This window comes from Erpetoichthys calabaricus, chromosome 7 (genome assembly GCF_900747795.2).
Source record: "Erpetoichthys calabaricus chromosome 7, fErpCal1.3, whole genome shotgun sequence".
NCBI lineage: Eukaryota > Metazoa > Chordata > Cladistia > Polypteriformes > Polypteridae > Erpetoichthys > Erpetoichthys calabaricus.
In genome coordinates, this window is record NC_041400.2 from 180,528,360 (window position 1) to 180,549,259 (window position 20,900).

General features: G+C 42.2%; 1 protein-coding gene across 2 annotated transcripts in view; it reads left to right on the top strand.

Annotated features, from left to right (window-relative positions):
* Positions 1–325: 325 nt before the first annotated feature.
* LOC114654928 (tripartite motif-containing protein 14-like) overlaps positions 326–20,900 on the top strand; it is a 47,226-nt gene continuing 26,651 nt past the window's right edge. Inside the window, exons 1-2 of one of the 2 annotated variants that reach the window (XM_028805791.2) lie at positions 326–419; positions 17,815–18,414. In XM_028805791.2, the coding sequence (XP_028661624.1) occupies positions 17,872–18,414 (543 nt within the window). In that variant the 5' untranslated portion in view covers positions 326–419; positions 17,815–17,871. Of the gene's footprint in view, positions 420–460; positions 603–17,814; positions 18,415–20,900 lie in introns of those variants that run through there. The other variant, XM_051929913.1, reaches the window with a different exon arrangement.

Sequence of the window (20,900 nt, forward strand, 5' to 3'; positions counted from 1 at the left end):
ATATATATATATATATATATATATATATATATAATAAGCGTGTAACTATATAGTACACTATAGTAACAGTCACCCTGGTCACTGGGCCAAAACAGAACCACTTACAAAACAGATCGATGGATTCTTTTAGTTTGCAACAAAACAAGCGTACGAAACGTGAAACTAACCTTGGTTTCCTCACAGTTTGTTTTCGCTTTGGTCGTCTATACTGCCAATGAAAATTCTCCACTGTCTTGTCTGCGAATCACAGCAGCCTGCTAAGAAGTTGACATCACGAGAAACTCGGCGGATTGACAATTTCCCCAGGCATGGCTAGCGCGTGCGCGCCTCGAGAGGACGCCACTTAGCCGGCGAGTGCGCGCATCGACGGGAACGAAGACTACCGAAGCAGGTGAATGAGGCGGAAAAGGCGACGCAAGGTCTGTATTTGTACCGAGTTCGAATCACTAGTAAAATTGCACTTGAAGCTTTATTTTTCACGGTTACTAATTGTTATGAAAGCTAAAGTTACTTAAATACATTTGCGGAACTGTTCGGCGAAGGAAAACTTTTAACTGGGTGTAACCTCAGGGTATTGCTCGGAGTTGAATATCCTTTACGAGGTAGCTTTGTAAGCGTGCCCACTTTCAAAGATGACTAAATGTCAGTTTATATTCGGTTTCTAACTGCATCACGCGTATAAGGTGCTGCTTAAGCTACTTTTAAGCATACTGGTGACTACTTTATGAATTCTGTGTATTCGGATAATATCAGCGTCCAACTAAAAGTGCATAAAGATATGTGTAAATAAGCGACGTTCCAAAATGTTACGTATACTCCATTTAATAGCAGCAGTGTTCATTTTGTTAGGTGAACACACACATACTTCTATCACTATACATACTGGAAGTGAGGCGAAATACACCATAACGAAGATTGTATTAGGCAGTAAACAAGCATTAATCAGAACGCCAATTGTGTATAGTCAGTGTGACAGATGGCGGCTACCTGGTTGGGTGCATTGCTAATAGTCTCTCAAGTGGGAGAGTTTCTCGGCAACAAACTTCCGCAACGACTGTGATTTAAAGGTAAAATAAATAAGTAGATGAAAAGTAATATTCTCGTGGTGTATGCCTAAACAAATGGGCGTATAAGTATGGAAGCAATCTGTGCTCAAATTGCCGGGATATCAGAAGGCACATTCACCAGGTCATGCATGTCCGGTTCGAAGATGTCCGTAAACCCCAGACTGAGGGATAAAATTTGAGCGTCATGGGAGGTAGGATAGCACAAAAAAGTGATAAAATATACAAACTAACCCTAGGGCACCCTATTGCGAAATTGAAACATTGAGGTGTTATAAATCTTAAATAAGGGATATTGTATTTTTTTCTTCAAACGTTTATTGAGGGCACAGCTAAAGTAAATAAGTTAATAATTAACAAATTAGATAATGAAATCCATTCCGTCTCAAGCATTTTTTTTTTTCTATTGCACGTCTCCTAACCTTAAAACAGAGACTGATTAGTAAATTTCAAATTGAGCTTGAGAGAAGTCGCTTCAGCCTGTTTATTTGGTAGACAGTGATCTTCCGTTTTACGCTTTTTATACCTCAAAAGGATGTGATTTATGCCAAAATGAAATGAAATGGCAAGAAAACGATTACATAAAAATCGTATGTGAGTCATTAGGTTGTGAAAAAAATGATTAAATAAGTCATCTAATTATGGAATCCGAAGTCTTCGTGGGCAAGTATGGTCGTGCAGCTCTACACTCATAAAAATAAACGTGCTGCTTCAGAGCAATGCCATAGGGGAACCGTTTTTGGGTCCCAAAAGACCCATCCACAGTTGTATTTATTTAGATCATAAACAGGCACCATACAGTAGAAAAAAAAATAGTTGGTAACAAATTTGTGAAATACCAATAAGTCGTCGTTTTAAAAGTTCCTTTGCTGCATCCAGTAACACAGGCTGTAATGTTCCAGGGGTTTGTGGAATGCGGAGCTTAGCGTACACCTGTATGCCGCTTCGCTGTCAATCGCCCATCCTGCCCATCTTCAGAGTAATGTGCTGGCTGCTATAGTACAGTTAGCATGCATTTTGTGTTGATCTTGTTTCATTGCTTATGATTCACATATACATGCTAATCAACATTTAGAGCAATGATCTACGTGTGTGCCGATCAGCAAGAATTCAGCTTGCTATAATAATAACTCATGTGGAGTCGTAGGGAAATTTTTGATTCTGTGCATTACATCATACGCTGTGTATGGGCATTCAATGTTTGGTGCAAAATTTGGGAAATGGCTGGTTGTGACAACCCAAATCGTTGCTGCGTTTTCCCAGTGTAATGTTACAAACACTTTTCATTTCGGGTGACAGAGCATGGCTTCTTCATCAATCACATAACATTCAAGATTTGTTAGGAATATTATTCCATTTCTGTGCAAATCAATTTCTTTTTCTAAGGTCATTATGGTGCAGAGTTTCTGAAACATTCAGACTTTCCCGGGATGCGAGTGTCTATCGCTGCCTGAATTGCATTTTCTGGGAGCTGCTTGCCAGTTTACAGGTGGCGGTTTATAATGTAATTACAATATATAATTATATACGTCGTCCCCACCTCCAAATATTTTTAAAGCTTTACTTAAATTAATTAGGTAATGTGAAATAATCATGAAATAAATGTTTATTTGCACAACGTGCCTGGTGTCGGGGTATGTGATCATCTATTAAAAACTGGTTCCGACTTGTACTTGCTTAATGTCTCTGTGACTACCTAATTTCCTTAGTAAAGTACGCTGACCAAATGTGAGTGTATGCAAGTCCTTGATCTATTGGCAAGCAGGTGACCGGAGGCTGCTCTTTAATTGGTTGCTTTCAGATTTGTCCAGGGACGCGGCTCTTTGTGCCCCAGACACACCCACATTTATTGGCAACGAATTTGCATTTTTTTTAGTCCAATAAGATTGGACAATCATCAATACACTACTGTATTATAGGTTCACAGTTTACACCCGTTTACAACTACAGATGAGTGAGCTCGACTTTAGGGAGATGGCAACTTCAAGTGGAACTTCAGAAATGAAAGAAAATGTTATTTCTTTAATGAAATACCCCTTTCCAAATCGTTCACTTGAATTATTAAAGAAGATAAAGGAGCTTGGGCCAGACTGACCTAACTTAAGATTTCAACAGCAGGCAAAGTGATCGAGGACGAGCTTACACACTGACTGTCCCGCTCTTATAGTGACACTAGCTGTGTAAACCCGTGCTGTAAAAATGGCCGGGGTCCTAGAAACTACTGAAATCGTCAGAAAAATTTAAAATATAGACATGTCAGGTAATTGAAAGGAACTACACTGGGCATATCTCTCCTCGGAGGTTTCGTTTTGCTGATGTGTTCGCGTCACTTGTGTGTTAGCGGCTAAGCGAGGGTCTCTTTCTTCGGAGGTTTCGACTCCACCTCTCACGTCCGGGCCAGACAGACACACACACTTCCACACACAGACGTTTATAGATGAGATACGCAGTTGGCTAACTGGATGTAATACTGTATTTGTAATGTTTTCTTTTTTTGCTTTCCTTGTTTGTTGTTTCAGAGTGTTGGTACTGAGGCATTGTGGACAATACGGAAGTGTATTAGGGCCACGGAGAAGAAAAAAAAAACACGGACATAGTGAAGAAAAAAAAGTGTATGTCGAGAATAAAGTCAGCATGCCAACTTTAATCGAGGTTAAATTCGACATGTTGACTTTATTCTCGTAGTTTATGTTGTCATTAAAGTAGGACGTCGTAAACTTCATCTTAAAATCAATGTTTCATTTACTACATTTTCTCAAACCCCGTCATAAGTAATGTAATGTATAAATACTTGCTATAATTTTCATGATGAAATGCATTAAACCATGAGGGGGCATTGGCGTGGAGTTTGTGCTGCTGCAACGCAGCAAGGGGGTCTCGAGTGTTCCTTGCCTTGAGTTTGCATATGTCTCTGGTGGGTTTACTCGGCATGCTACTTCAGTTTCCTTCCAAAGTCATCCAGGTTGGTATCCGTCAATAAGGGCGCACGCAAAAAGGCGACCTCAATTGGGCGCGGCGAATAAAAGCACACATAAATAAAAGCGATCTTCAAAAGGGTGACGTCAATTGGGCGCAGCGAATAAAGGCAAACGCAACAAAATTATTACAGAAAATTTATTAGATAAAGGCAATGATTGAACGTATAAAAAGGTGAAAGCAAGAATATTAAAACATCCAATTAATTAATGCATGAACTTCTAACGAACTATTTCTAAAGCTCTCTATATTTGACTTTAATACAGTTGAAAGTAACACAGAAAGATTTATTTAAATAAAGTCTTTACTAATGAAATACTCTAGTGTTTCATTTACAGGTCAGCCATCTTTCTTACAACCACCATGTCTCAAGGGCGAGTTAGGGATCATCCCTCAATTACAAGAAGTTAACATCAACTTTCATATAAGGAAGTGTTTAACAATTACTTATCTTGACAGCAATGACTGAACATATTTAGTTGTTTTCAAAATTCTGAATGTATAGCCTTCGACTACGAGTAGATCTGCACCTTTGTTGCTCTTCACATATTCCAGAGCCATTTCAACTAAATTATCTACGAACGCCTTTATTTGCCGTGCTCAATTGAGGTCACCTTTTTGAAGCGCTCCTTTATTTGCGCGCACATTTATTCGGCGCTCAATTGAGGTCGCCCTTTTGAAGCTCGCCTATATTTACAGGCGCCTTTATTTGGCACTCAGTTGAGGTCTCCCTTTTGAAGGTCGCCTTTGTTTACGTGCGCCTTTATTCTCCGCGCCCAATTGAGGTCGCCCTTTTGAAGGTTGCCTTTTTGTGCGCGCCCTTATTGAATAGAACCATGTAGGTTGTGGGATTTTGTTATGCTGAATTGACCCTAGTGTATGTGTGTGCTCATATTCACCCTGCGATGAGCTGGCGCCCCTTTCAGGAATTGTTCCTGCCTGGACATCTTAATTAAACATGTAAATCGAAGATTTTACTTTCACAAAGACGTTTACTGTGTGGTGATTGGTTATGTGGAGAAAGAAAAAGGAAGAATGGGAACTCGGGGTTTGGTACGTTAGATAGAGACAGCACGCATGTAATAAGGAGAGCCCTTTCAGAAGAACATCCACTGAATTCTGTCTTCGTGTCTCCGAACACCAGCTCACGAACCCAACATTTACACAATAGTTCCGTTAAACCAGTGCGATACCCATTCAGACATCCAGCTTTATGGAGCCTCGTCACTCCTGGCATAAAGATTCTATACGCTGAACGTACACCTGGGGACCGCACTGTGATGGAGCAGCACTACCGCCACGCCACTGGGCACCCCCATGTTTAATACCTGCTTTAATGCATTTCATCATGAAAATGATAATCAAGTATTAATCTTGGCATTCTAAATGTTCAGAGAGCAGGAATATCATAAAGTGAATGTATTCTGTTTGGCGATCGCTGCCTGCGCCTGCTCTTAGTACTAGATGAAGTCAGTCCAAGAAGCGCGTAGCGATTAACAACTGGGTCGGGGAACACCTAACACAAAGCATTTAATGTGCTACATTAGTTATGACGGGGTTTGAGAAAATTAGTTAAACATTGATTTTAAAATGAAGTTTACGACACGTCAAAGTTAAACTAGATTGAGAAAAAAAACAAGGGTTTAAAGTGGAAACATCGAGAATAAAGTCGGCATGTTGATTTTATTCTCGCCATACACTTTTTACTATGTCCATGTTTTTTTTTTTCCTTCTCTGTAGCCCTAATACGCTTCCGTAGGACAATAATGGAGGTATGAGACCTAAAATATCTTTCTGAAAAATGCAAGCGGCATGAAAGTATAGTAACCACAGTCATTTAGAGCGGTGTTTTTCAACCAGTGGTCCGCTGTGAGAGCTAGCCAGGTGTGCCGTGGAAATAATAGCGTAGCACACTTGGGGCTGAACCTGAGAGGGACAAGCTCCACAGATGGTTGAGACCTGTCTGAGGAGGACAGGACTATCTGGAGAAACTGGCATAAAAGCAGCTCCGTGATCGCCACGTTTGCAGAGCACTTCAGACACATCTCCAAGCTGCTCGAGTTAATCTGCCTTTGTGTGTGCTCACCAGCAAGCTTCACGGCACTGGTAGATAGTGTGCACATGCATTGCCTCTGAGGCAGGCAAAGGGACGACGCAGCTGAGAGATGCCAGCAAAGTGGTCACTAAGTGCCATGTCAGTGAACGCTGATCTTGGAGCTGCTTTTTTTTTTTTTACCAGCTTTCTTTGGGCAGTTGAGCACGTGCAGCAGCTATAATGTCTTTGTGGTGAATTGGGATGTTTTTGGCTACAAACAAAGAAAAAAGGTTAGGAGACACTGATCTGGACAAACAGCATGTGACTAAATTGTTTTTGCAGACTTAGTGAAATGACTCAGTTTAATCAGAAAGCAACTGAGCAATTTTCAAGCCTGAAGGAAAGGAGGGGAATGTTTATGTTCAAGAAGATATAGCAGTGACGTGCGGTGAGGTTCACGGCTGGCAAGGCTCCTTCAGAGTGAGATTTACACATATATAAACCCAAGAGAGTAGCTTATTCACTATTCAATTGGCAGCCTGCACATTGACTACTGGTTATGTTTCATATCTCATCAGCATTCTTTACACACACATAGTTAAGGTACACATCTAGCTAAGAAAGTACATTACATTTATAGCGGCAGAGAGAGCGCATTTGCTCAGTACCCTCCACATGTTCTAAATTTGCCTTTGCAATTCCACAATTCATACTCCTTCAATACAAATGAAAGTACTGAGTGGTGTACCAAAAAAATGGATTTCAATTTTGATCTTAATTGAAATATTTAATTGTTTCTAAAAGCTTTAAATTCTGATGCTTTAATCAATTTTAGCATAGACTGCTCAACAAAAGGATAACAAGAAAAACAAAAATTTTATTTAAGGTCAAAATTTAGTTTTTAAATATTGGATTTTTTATAAAATTGAAAACCGTTTATGGTTTTACTCTTTATTTGTAAATGAAGTCCATGCGCCTGTCCTTCTCCATGAAAATCTCTGGCACTTGTAAAAGTCCGCCTTATGTTCCTTTAGTTTTAACAATCTTAAATCTTCCATTCTGGCAGTCAGTCAGAACAAAAAAATAAAAATAACTGACCCCTGCAGTGCACTTGACTTTCTGATATCCTAACTTATTGTGCCCAGAGCCTCTGCATAGAAGAACAGCAGCAACGAGCACCTGTGGGGCTCACATGCGCCCCCTACAGGGCGACACAGTACTGTCTGCCTTACCTTGTGTGTTTTTACTGCGGTTTTATGTCCAATCAGCAAAACTAAATTAACTAAAACTAAGCATGAGCTCAAGCGCGTGCAGAAGAAACTCCGAGTCCAGCTCAGGGCGGCGAAGGAGCAGTACAGGAGAAAACTGGAGCAGAAGTTGCAGAATAACAACATGAAGGAAGTGTGGGATGGGATGAAGATCATCACTGGCTGCAGCTCGAAGCGGGGTGCCACCATCGAGAGGGACGTGAAGAGAGCAAACCAAATGAACAACTTCTTTAACAGGTTTGACCACCCTAACCCACTCTCACCTCGAGGTACTACACCCTCCACTCATCCTTCTGCTGATACCAGCATAGGAGAGACATCCCCACCCACAATTACAGCAGCGCAGGTGAGCAAAAAAGCTGAGGAGACTTCGTGCCAGCAAAGCAGTGGGTCCAGATGGAGTATCGCCACGACTGCTGAAGGCCTTTGCATTGGAGCTGAGGAGTCCTCTACAGCGCATCTTCAACCTGAGCCTGGAACAGGGGAGAATCCCAAGGCTTTGGAAAACATCTTGCATCACCCCAGTCCCAAAGGTATCACGTCCCAGTGAGCTGAACGACTTCTGGCCTTTCGCTGTGACGTCACATGTGATGAAGACCATGGAGCGGCTGCTGCTTCACCACCTGAGGCCACAGGTACGCCACGCGCTCGACCCTCTGCAGTTCGCATACCATGAGAAGGTGGGAGCGGAGGATGCCATCATCTATATGCTACACCGATCCCTCTCCCACTTGGACAGAGGCAGTGGTGCTGTAAGAATTATGTTTCTGGACTTCTCTAGCGCCTTCAACACCATCCAACCTCTGCTCCTAAGGGACAAGCTGACAGAGATGGGAGTAGATTCATACCTGGTGGCATGGATCGTGGACTATCTTACAGACAGACCTCAGTATGTGCGTCTCGGGAACTGTATGTCTGACATTAGGGTCAGCAACACAGGAGCGCCACAAGGGACTGTACTTTCTCCGGTCCTGTTCAGCCTATATACATCGGACTTCCAATACAACTCAGAGTCCTGCCACGTGCAAAAGTTCGCTGACGACACTGCTATCATGGGCTGCATCAGGAATAGGCAGGAAGAGGAGTATAGGAACCTCATCAAGGACTTTGTTAAATGGTGCGACTCAAACCACCTACACCTGAACACCAGCATAACCAAGGAGCTGGTGGTGGATTTTAGGAGAACCAGGCCCCTCCTGGACCCAGTGATCATCAGAGGTGACTGTGTGCAGATGGTGCAGACCTATAAATACCTGGGAGTGCAGCTGGATGATAAATTGGACTGGACTGCCAATACTGATTCTCTGTGCAAGAGAGGACAGAGCCAGGTATACTTCCTTAGAAGACGGGAGTCCTTCAACATCTGCAATAAGATGCTGCAGATGTCCTATCAGACGGTTGTGGTGAATGCCCTCTTCTACGCAGTGGTGTTCTGGGGAGGCAGCATAAAGGACGCCTCGCGCCTGGATAAACTGGTGAGGAAGGCAGGCTCTATTGTAGGCATGGAGCTGGACAGTTTGACATCTGTGGCAGAGCGACGGGTGCTGAGCAGGCTCCTATCAATCATGGAGAATCCACTGCATCCACTGAACAGTGTCATCTCCAGACAGAGGAGCAGCTTCAGCGACAGATTGCTGTCACCGTCCTGCTCCACTGACAGACTGAGGAGATCGTTCCTCCCCCACACTATGCGACTCTTCAATTCCACCTGGGGGGTAAACGTTAACATTATTCAAAGTTATTGTCTGTTTTTACCTACATTTTTATCACTCTTTAATGTAATATTGTTTTTTTGTATCAGTATGCTGCTGCTGGAGTATGTGAAGTTCCCCTGGGATTAATAAAGTATCTATCTATTATATAGTGCCTTTCTTATCTTATCTATCTCTCACACATTCATCAAAGAGATTAGCCAGACTGTGGACAGTCAGGGTGTATAATAAATGTGTCTGCAAACATTATATTGGCGACATGCAGAGAGACCATGACAGGCACATGCCAATCGCATGCATCAGTCCAGTGTGTGAGGGAGAGCACAGTCCAAGATGAGGTGAGGCTCGTCGGCTCACCTGCCTCACCTAACTGCACATCCCTGAAATATAAGGTATCCTGATGGTAAAGGCAGGATTAGATATAGGTTGGACTTGTCCTATGGGTTTAGTACAAGACACGTTGGAGGACAAGTTATGTTTTAAGATTCGGGGGTCTATAGATCTTACAACATGAATTTGTGCCCAGGTGAGGGAAGCCTGGCAAACTTGCATAGGAATGGGCAGACTGGCAGCAAGTATAGAATAAAATTAGGGTCAGAAAGACTGTGTGGGTGTGGTAAGTGATAAACTGGGATGCAAGACGTGACAAGAATCAGAGGACTAGTGATTGTATGATGTGGATTTATGGAATACAATGGAATTGGCCAACGACTGGGCACTCAATTAGCAGAGGCAGAATAACATTTGGATTGGACTTCTGCTATGGATGTATTATAGGACAGACAGAAGTGGACGTTATTGTAAGATTACGGAGGTGGGGTTGCGGTCATTATGGTATGGGTTTTGGTAGAATGCGGTCCTGGGAAAGTTGGCAGAGGATTAGGCAATTTAAAGACAGGTGTACCTGTTCTTTTACACATTTATAGAGCAAGTTTATGGGAAGAATAAGGGGACTGTGGATGTCACAGACTGAAGTTTTTGAGCACAGTTGAAATGGGAAAGCTGGCATCAGATTGGGCAGCATGGTGCCCAGGGTGTACTACACTTTAGCCTGGATTTGCCCTGTGGGTCTGGTACTGGACAGGCTAAGATGTGCATTGACACTGTGATGAGGACCACAAGATCATGTGGAATGTCCAGATAAATAGATGTGAAAGGTGCTATATAAAGGATAAGTGCTGCTTCAGTTTGTCTCATCAAAAACTGCACCCCCACGCACATTTTTTTTTCAGCAGCTGTCACTGGCGAGTTTGGACAGCTTTCCTAAATCATGTTGAAGTTAGTAATTTCCTAACTTAGGGAAATTCATGAAATGCTTTTACTCCAACTCCTAAGAGTAGAACCAAATTTGAATCATTCTGAGAATTTGCCATCTCTGACACGCTTGGTAAATACGGACACTGAATTTAAAAAAAAGTCAAAAGTACTATGTTACATTAGCAGCTAGAATTGCTTACTAATTGAGAAAGTGCGCAGCTCATGAGGATCTGAATTTGACACCCTGCTCAGCATTTCGGTTCAGTAGTTAACAATGCTGTCTGTCAAGTCTGGAGACTTAAGAAAAACAAGGCTGGAAATTTAACTTATGTGCTTGTGAAGTTTCTTTGGGTGCTCAGTTTTTTCCCAAATGGTACCTTCAGATTGTCTTGTATGCAGAACTTGTATTAGTGAACACTCTTGATAGACTGGTACCTGCATTGTGCCCATTGTTGCAGGAACAGTCTTTTGCTTCCCACATCCAACTCTATAATGGAAAATAATTGGAATGATTTTGCCCTTATGAAAAATTTACATTTGATAGGAGTTACACCTTTTTGTTCAACACCTCTTTGGGCAGGAGTGAACAGCTCTGAGGCAGAGGCATACTGCCAAAACAATTACTCACTGACTCAATCCACTATTTAAAGTGCAAAATCACCGTGCAGCATGGTCCCAATACATTGTTCAAATAAGAATCAAGGATCTTTATTGTCATTACAGCATCGATATGCAGAAATGAAATTCAGTACTTGGGTCCCAGTAATTAAACAGTGCTCACGATAACCCCATAAAAAACACCATAACAAAACGCACCCCCAGGGGTAAATATCACAAGTAAACATAAAGCTCTTTATCAACAAAATTTTGCTGTCTGCATGGAAAAAATTAAGCCAGACTTGCATAAATGGTCAACACTTCATCTTAACAATGTTAATTCTTCCAGCTAAAGTAAGATAAATATCCTTCCTAAGCTTCTCTTTCTATTTCAAAACATTTCAGTATACATCAATAAATCATTTTTTAAGCAATTACATTCAATCATAACCTCATTTATTTGGAACTCAAACATGCATTCAATGGGCAACCGTACAAAGACCTAAAGCAGAAGGTGGCATGGCACTACCTAACATTCAATTTTATTACTGGGCAGTGAATATACAAACTATAAAAACCTGGACATGGACACAAATAGGGCGGCACAGTGGCGCAGTGGGTAGCGCTGCTGCCTCGCAGTTGGGAGACCTGGGGACCCGGGTTCGCTTCCCAGGTCCTCCCTGCGTGGAGTTTGCATGTTCTCCCCATGTCTGCGTGGGTTTCCTCCACAGTCCAAAGACATGCAGGTTAGGTGGATTGGCGATTCTAAATTGGCCCTAGTGTGTGGGTGTGTTTGTGTGTGTCCTGCGGTGGGTTGGCACCCTGCCCGGGATTGGTTCCTGCCTTGTGCCCTGTGTTGGCTGGGATTGGCTCCAGCAGACCCCCGTGACCCTGTGTTCGGATTCAGCGGGTTGGAGAATGGATGGATGGATGGACACAAATAGATGAGCATACACAGGCTTGGTCCGCAATAGAAATAAAATTCTGCAGTACTTCTTTATAGTCCTTGCTTTTTACCCCAATAAGTACAAGTTACAGTAATCCCTCCTCCATTGCGGGGGTTGCGTTCCAGAACCCCCCACGAAAGGTGAAAATCCACGAAGTAGAAACCATATGTTTATATGGTTATTTTTATATTGTCATGCTTGGGTCACAGATTTGCGCAGAAACACAGGAGGTTGTAGAGAGACAGAAACATTATTCAGACACTGCAAACAAACATTTGTCTCTTTTTCAAAAGTTTAAACTGTGCTCCATGACAAGACAGAGATGACAGTTCTGTCTCACAATTAAAAGAATGCAAACATATCTTCCTCTTCAAAGGAGTGCGCGTCAGGAGCACAGACTGTCAGAAAGAGAGAGGATCTTGCCTGAAGAAGGGGCCTGAGTTGCCTCGAAAGCTTGCATATTGTAATCTTTTTAGTTAGCCAATAAAAGGTGTCATTTCACTTGGCTTTTCTCTACAGAGGAAAGCAAACAAATCAATAGGGCTGTTTGGCTTTTAAGTATGCGAAGCACCGCAGCACAAAGCTGTTGAAGGCGGCAGCTCACACCCCCTCCGTCAGGAGCAGAGAGAGAGACTGAGAAAAACAAACAGTCAAAAATCAATACGTGCCCTTCGAGCTTTTAAGTATGTGAAGCACCATGTTGCTTCACGAAGCAGCTGCACAGAAGGTAGCAACGTGAAGATAATCTTTCAGCATTTTTAGACGAGCGTCCGTATCGTCTAGGTGTGCGAACAGCCCCCCTGCTCACACCCCCTACGTCTGGATCAGAGAAAGTCAGCACAAGAGAGAGAGAGAGAAAAGTAAGTTGGGTAGCTTGTCAGCCATCTGCCAATAGCGTCCCTTGTATGAAATCAACTGGGCAAACCAACTGAGGAAGCATGTACCAGAAATTAAAAGACCCATTGTCCGCAGAAATCCGCGAACCAGCAAAAAATCTGCGATATATATTTAAATATGCTTACATATAAAATCCGCGATAGAGTGAAGCCGCGAAAGGTGAAGCGCGATATAGCGAGGGATCACTGTACACCTCTTCCGGCCCATTCCTGATGCAGCCCACGATAGCAGTGTCGTCAGCGAACTTTTGCACGTGGCAGGACTCCGAGTTGTATTGGAAGTCCGATGTATATAGGCTGAACAGGACCGGAGAAAGTACAGTCCCCTGTGGTGCTCCTGTGTTGCTGACCACAATGTCAGACCTGCAGTTCCAAGACGCACATACTGAGGTCTATCTTTAAGATAGTCCACGATCCATGCCACCAGGTATGAATCTACTCCCATCTCTGTCAGCTTGTCCCTGAGGAGCAGAGGTTGGATGGTGTTGAAGGCGCTAGAGAAGTCCAGAAACATAATTCTTACAGCACCACTGCCTCTGTCCAAGTGGGAGAGGGATCGGTGTAGCATGTAGATGATGGCATCCTCCGCTACCACCTTCTTCTGGTATGCGAACTGCAGAGGGTCGTGGGCGTGGCAGACCTGTGGCCTTAGGTGGTGGAGCAGCAGCCGATAATAATCAAGAGAGATCATTTGTAATTTGCACCCCCAGGTATTTGAGGCAGGTGACAATTTCACCCTCTTCTCCATTAATGTAAAGGGGAGAGTACAGTACCAGTCCGCTGAATGCCCTCAATCATTTCTCCATTTTTTTTTTTGACGTCAATGCTAAGGTTGTTATCCTTACACCAAGCCTCCAGTTTAACCTCTTCCATCCTGTATGCTGACTCATCATCATGGTATCCAGTAAGCAAGTGAAAAATAGAAATGAATGTCGGCATTTAAGATGACATTTCAAGACTCGACTGAATTCTAAGGGAGGTTGTAACGAAGGGAGTAAAGGTGTGTTTTAGTCTTGATTTAACACATAATGGGAGGCAAATGCTCTGCGACCAGCTGATTTTGTTTTAACTGAAGAAATAACTAGGAGATTAACATAAAGAGAGCATACCGCAGTATATGATATAAGGTGTTATAAGTCCATGCAAGGCACTGTAAGTCAAATGAAGAACTTTAAAATCAGCTCTAGCTTGTACTGGTAACCAGTGAAGAGCAGCTAGAATGGGTGTTATATGATCACATCTTGTTGTTTCTTTTGTCAGGATTCTAGCTGCAGCATTCTGAACAAGCTGAAGACTTCTTGTAGCACAACTAGGAAGACCGGAAAAACAAAAGGCATTACAATAATCAAGTCTAGAAGAAACAAATGCATGTGTTAATTTTTCAGCATCACGCAAAGATAGAATAGTTCAGATTTCTGTAATATTGCTAAGATTTAAAAAATGCTGATATGAGACTGGAATGTGAGACGAGTACCAAAAATCACTTCCAAGATTTTTGTTGGTCGAGCTTTCTGAAATACTACAGCCATCAATATTAACCGTCAAATAGAAGTGTCCATATTTGGCTGGTCGAACAAACAATAACTCTGTTATATTCACGCTAATCTGAGACAGAGGCTGCGGGTCGAGGAGATGGGGAAGCCTGACGTCGGGAGTGGGGAGTCCGTCTACCTCTGTGTTTTGGAGCGTAACTTGCCTTCACTTACTAGCGATTACCTTTTTGTTTATTGATTTTTAAAGTTTGTCCTGTTTCACTACTACGTGGAAGGAGCCACGGGGAACAGCTAGTTATAATATATGTTTTTGAAGATACGTGGAGAAGCCACACTTTCACTTTATTTGAGTCCCTTTGCTTATAGAAAGCACTGTGTCCTTTTCAATTTTTAATTGTATTGCTGGATCCACCACTTTGGCAAAGTTCTCTCTGAATCACACCACACATATAAGTGTCTCGATTCTTACAGCCTTTTCAAGGCATGGGTGTCGAAGATTGCATAATTAAGACTTTTTGATATTTATATCAATGTTCTGGTAGCTGCTAGGACTTTCTGAGTAGAGTGAGGTGGGAATCTACACTGCATACAGACATCAAGCCTAAGAGTCAGTCATTTCTTTTTCTCTTTCAGATGATGCACAGATATGCTTTCCTATGAAACTGATCAAAACAAATTTTCTTACACCTTTATTGAAAAGTCTGGAAGATAGTAAAACATGAATGTCACTTAATTGTCTTAGTCTAAATGACAAAAAACAGAGATTGTGTTTTGAACCTTCTCATTTTACTTGTGCTATAGTAAACCTACTGTAAACCCTTCGCAAAACATCTTGGTGTGATTTTTGATAAAGCCCTCAAATCTGATAAATAGATTAACTCACATGTTAAAGCCTGTTTGTATCAGCTCAGGGTATTGGCAAAGATCAAGTCCTTTCTTTCTGTACATAATTTTGAAACACTAAATCGTGCGTTTGTCTCTTTTCAACTTGACTATTGCAACTCATTATACATTAATCAGTCATCCCTTGCTCGTCTTCAGCCAGTCCAGAATGCTGCTGCCAGGCTTCTAACAGGCACATGAAAACAGAATCACATCACACCAGTCTTAGCTTCTCTTCACTGGCTTCCTTTTCATTACTGGCCAGAGTTTAAAATTTGTTTTTAAGTCCCTGCATGGTTTCACCCCATTTTATTTCACTGACCTCTTACATCCATACTCTTCTTCACGATCACGGAAGTCCTCTGACCAGAAGTTATTGGTTGTGCCAAGTTCTAGACTTAAGCTTAGCGGAGAGTGTGCTTTTGCAGTGGCTTCCCCTAAGCTTTGGAATAGTCTACCTTTGTATATTCAGTCAGCGCCAACTTTTAAATCCCACCTGAAAATCTCTTTTTCCTTAACTTTTAAAAGTTGTAGATTGGTATTTATTTTTTGTGTATTTATTTATTTTATACTATCTGTGTAAGCCCATGCTGTAAAAAGCCCAGGCTCCTAAAAACTATTGAAATTGTCAGGAACAAAAATTGAAATGCAGAGTCGGCGGCTTCGTTTTGTGGATGTGCTCGCCCCCCTTGTCTATCAGCGGCTAATCGAGTTTCTCTTTCCTCGGAGGTTTCGTTTTTCCAATGTACTCGCCCCCCTTGTCTATCAGCGGCTAATCGAGTTTCTCTCTCCTCTGAGGTTTAGTTTTGCAGATGTGCTCGCCTCGTTTGTGTATTAGCTGCTAAGCAAGTTTCTCTTTTCTCAGCGATTTCACTTTGGCGACGGAGTCGCTTTCTTTGAGCTTCATGCTGTAGCCTCGTACTTCTTTCTTATTCCGACTCTTTAACTTGGGGCTGCCTTGCCAGCTCTTTGAGCTTCACGCTGTAGCCTCACACTTCCAGGCCAGACAGACAGACAGACAGGCACACAGACAGTCCTATGAAAAAGTGTGAGAACCCCTCTTATTTCTTTGGATTTTTGTTCATCATTGGCTGAGCTTTCAAAGTAGCAACTTCCTTTTAATATATGACATGCCTTATGGAAACAGTAGTATTTCAGCAGTGACATTAAGTTTGTTGGATTAACAGAAAATATGCAATATGCATCATAACAAAATTAGACAGGTGCATAAATTTGGGGACCCCAACAGAGATATGACATCAATACTTAGTTGAGCCTCCTTTTGCTAATCTAACAGCCTCTAGACGCTGTCCTCCTATAGCCTTTGATGAGTGTCTGGATTCTGGATGGAGGTATTTCTGACCATTCTTCCATATAAAATCTCTCCAGGACAGCCTGCTTCAAATCATCCCATAGATTTTCGGGACTGTGACGGCCATTCCAGAACATTGTACTTCTCCCTCTGCATGAATGCCTTTGTAGATTTTGAACTGTGTTTTGGGTCATTGTCTTGTTGGAATATCCAACCCCTGCGTAACTTCAACTTTGTGACTGATGCTTGAACATTATCATGAAGAATTTGTTGATATTGGGTTGAATTCATCTGACCCTCGACTTTAACAAGGCCCCCAGTCCCTGAACTAGCCACACAGCCCCACAGCATGATGGAACCTCCACTAAATTTGACAGTAGGTAGCAGGTGTTTTTCTTGGAATGCGGTGTTCTTCTTCCGCCATGCAAAGAGCTTTTTGTTATGACCAAAACTCAATTTTGTCTCATCAGTCCAAAGCACTTTGTTCCAAAATGAACCTGGCTTGTCTAAATGAGCATTGGCATACAACAAGCGACTCTGTTTGTGGCATGAGTGCAGAAAGGGCTTCTTTCTCATCACCCTGCTGTACAGATGTTCTTTGTGCAAATTGCGCTGAATTGTAGAACGATGTACAGATACACCATCACCATCTGCAGCAAGATGTTCTTGCACGTCTTTGGAGGTGATCAGATCTTTTGAGAGTTGCTTTGAGGATTCCATGCTGTCACTCTGCAGTGGAGAGTCAAAGGGAAGCACAACTTGCAATTGACCACCTTAAACACCTTTATATCTCATGACTGGACATAGCGGTCTATGAAGTTCAATGCTTAACGAGCTAATCCAACCAATTTAGTGTTGTAAGTAATCAGCATTGAGCAGTGACAGACATTCAAATCAGAAAAATTACAAGGGGGACCCACATTTGTGCACAGCCAGATTTTCACATTTGATTTAATTTCATACAACTAAATACTGCTTCACTAAAAATCTTCGTTCAGAAAACACCCCAGTACTCAGATGTTCCTAGGAAATAAAAGACATTCCACTGTTATCTTTTTTGTTGAAAGTAAATTATTATGCAGGCTGTACATATATGACTGTATGTGATATACACTATATTATATAGTGTGTGTGTGTGTTTATACAGTATATATACCGTTTGCACTTGTGTGTTATGGAAGCTGTATAGCACTTTAGTCAACTTCTGCTGTTTTTAAATGTGCTCTATAAAGTAACTTATCAGTTTGCATTACAGGTCAAATGATACTTTGGACCCTTTGATAACAAAACTGATGTCCTATGTAGTCTCTCACAGAAGCTGTAAATGGCTCAGGTTATTTTGCGGTTTACTTTTTTTCTATCTTATTGGTTGCAGAAGTGAAAAAGATCATATTTTCTAAACTGACTTGGCAAGAAAATAACAAGAATAGAAATGGCAGAAGGCTGTTCCGACTCCACGTGGACAACATGCAGTATCTGTCAGCAGTTAAGCCAAGAGCTAGTTAAGCTCTCATGCCACCACGCACTTTGTATAAATTGTGCCGAGTGTATCAAAGATGAGCGTGCGGAAGTGAAGCCTTGCTGTGTCATCTGCAGAAATGCGTCTACGTCAAGTGACCATCTTTCTTTAAGTGACCATCTTTCTTTGAGTGACTTGGTGAATTCAGAGACTAGCCAGATAGTTCAGTGCAATTTTTGTTTGGAGAGTCCTCTGGTGGCAGAGAAAACCTGTCTGACCTGCATGGCCTCCTTCTGCCAAACCCACCTTCGACCACATCTAATGGAAGCCTTCCGCAGTCACCAGCTCATACCTCCCTGTGCAGACGTAAGAGACTGCTGTTGTCCAGAGCATGACAAACCATGTGAGATGTTCTGTAAAGAGTGCAAAACATGCATCTGCAGTGTGTGTCCTATCCTGGGCAAGCATCAAGATCACCATGTCAGCTTCATCCAGGAAGAATCAAAAGAGAAAAAGGTACTGTTTTTCTTACTGTATGTCATAGATCCATTAAAATAATACTTTATAGATAGAGCTAAGCACACCTGAAACCTTGTCAAAGTTTTTGTTTATAAGTTTGTATAAGATTTTATATAATACTAGCTGTGTAAGCCCGTGCTCCTAGAAACTATTGAAATCATCAGAAAAAAAATTGAAATGCAGAGTCAGCAGTTTCGTTTTGCGGACGTACTCACCCCCCTTGTGTTTCAGCGGCCAAGCGAGTTTCTCTCTCGTTTGTCTTTCCTCAGCGGTTTCACTTTGGCAATGGAGTCGCTTTCTTTCAGCTTCATGCTGTAGCCTCGTACTTCTTTCTTCTTCCCACTTGTTAACTTGGGGCCGCCTTGCCGACTCTTTGAGCTTCATGCTGTAGCCTCGCACTTCCAGGACGGACAGATAGACAGACACACACACACTTCCACGCATAGACAACAACAACATTTATTTATATAGCACATTTTCATACAAAAAGTAGCTCAAAGTGCTTTACATAATGAAGAGAAGAAAAATAAAAGACAAAATAAGAAATTAAAGTAAGACAACATTAGTTAACATAGAAAAGGAGTAAGGTCCGATGGCCAGTGTGGACAGAAAAAACAAAAAAAAAAACCCTAGGAAGCTGGAGAAAAAAATAAAATCTGCAGGGGTTCCAGGCCACGAGACCGCCCAGTCCCCTCTGGGCATTCTACCTAACATAAATTAAATAGTCCTCTTTGTAGTTAGGGTTCTCACGGAGTCACTTGATGCTGATGGTCATACAGACTTCTGGCTTTTAATCCACCCATCATTGTTGGAACATCATGGTGCTTTGGGTAGACATTTATATATAAGACTAGTGTTGTAAGCCCAGGGTCCTAGAAACTATTGAAATTATCAAAACAAAAAACAAGTGTAGAGATGTCAGGCAATTGAAAGGAACTACACTGGGCATCTCTCTCCTAGGAGGTTTCATTTTGCCAACGTGCTCGCATCGCATTAGCGGCGGGAGGAAAAGTAAAAGGGATACCGTTTTGCCGATATTAGCGGCTAAGCAATTTTGTCTTTTTTCAGAGGTTTCGTTTTGCTGATGTGCTGGCCTCGCTTGTGTTGTTAGTGGCTAAGCGAGTTTTCTGTTTCCTCAGAGTCAGAGCCCTCACCCCAACTCCACCTCTCACTTCTTCTTGGCCGGACAGACAGAGAGACACTTCCACATGTAGACGTTTATATATAAAATAACAATGTGAATGGTGTGGCCAAACATTAGCTAATTTATTTCAAAAACTTTAAGGAATCTCGTTATAATGGCTCAGAAAGTGAAGCCAGTCAGTCAGTCGTTGTCCAACCCGCTATATCCTAACACAAGGTCACGGGGGTATGCTTGAGCCAATCCCAGCCAACACACAAACAAACCCTGGGCAAGGCGCCAGCCCACTGCAGGGCACACGCGCACACACACTAGGGACAATTTAGGATTGCCAATGCACCTAACCTGCATGTCTTTGGACTGTGGAAGGAAACCCACACAGACACAGGGAGAACATAGAAACTCCATGCAGGAAGGACCTGAGAAATGAACCCAGGTCTCCTAACTACGAGGCAGCAGCGCTACCACTGCGCCACTGTGCCGCCCAGAAAGTGAAGTATGTTTGAATAATAGTGACACATGCAGTGCATAGTCCTTTCAGTCTTGAATGATAACTTGGCCTAGTTATTTACTTCTTGTAGAATACAGTGGCTGTTTTGACGGTATGTTTAAAATGCTCAGTAGTTTTGGGCTCTGAACTGAACATACATAATACTGAGCAACTTCATGGGTAAAGGAAGAGACCATCCTAAAAACTGATGAGGAGTGAGCAGCCATTATTGGTAATGTGTGAAACAGTAGTGCCAATCTGGCTTCCAAATTGCTTATAGACTGCATGGCCGGTAGATGGGAATTGATAAGATTTTCACGATTCCGATTCCATTTTCGATTCTGTTTAACAATTCGATTCTTTATCGATTCTCCTATCGATTTACACGCTCCTTTTTAAAAGTATATATGAGCTGAGCACTCAAAAATAAAACTACATCAGCCAGCAACAAATACAATCAACTCAAGTCCAATGGAACTGTGCACTGTGCAATTCTGCAACCATCAACTATGGAGAATTAACAATTCTTTTGCAGAAATATAAGCATATCTGCTTTTTCAGGAAGGAAATTTTACTTTTCCCCTCCTCTGTGAAAGGAGAAGCTACCGGTAGACTGCAGCGAGAACTGCCAGCATCTGAGCCAGCCAGACTCTGTCTGTCTCTCTCGTCATGGTCATCTAAATGCAATGCACAGTAATAGCAGGTTTTGCAATAAGGCAAATCGCGCTAACATAATATGCAATGTTAGTTGATTAGTTACCTGCCGTATTAACGGGAGAGGACGTGCAAACGTTACCGCTGCTACTGGGTTGAGATTCACTAGTCCAGAGCGGATCAAAAACACGATAAGGT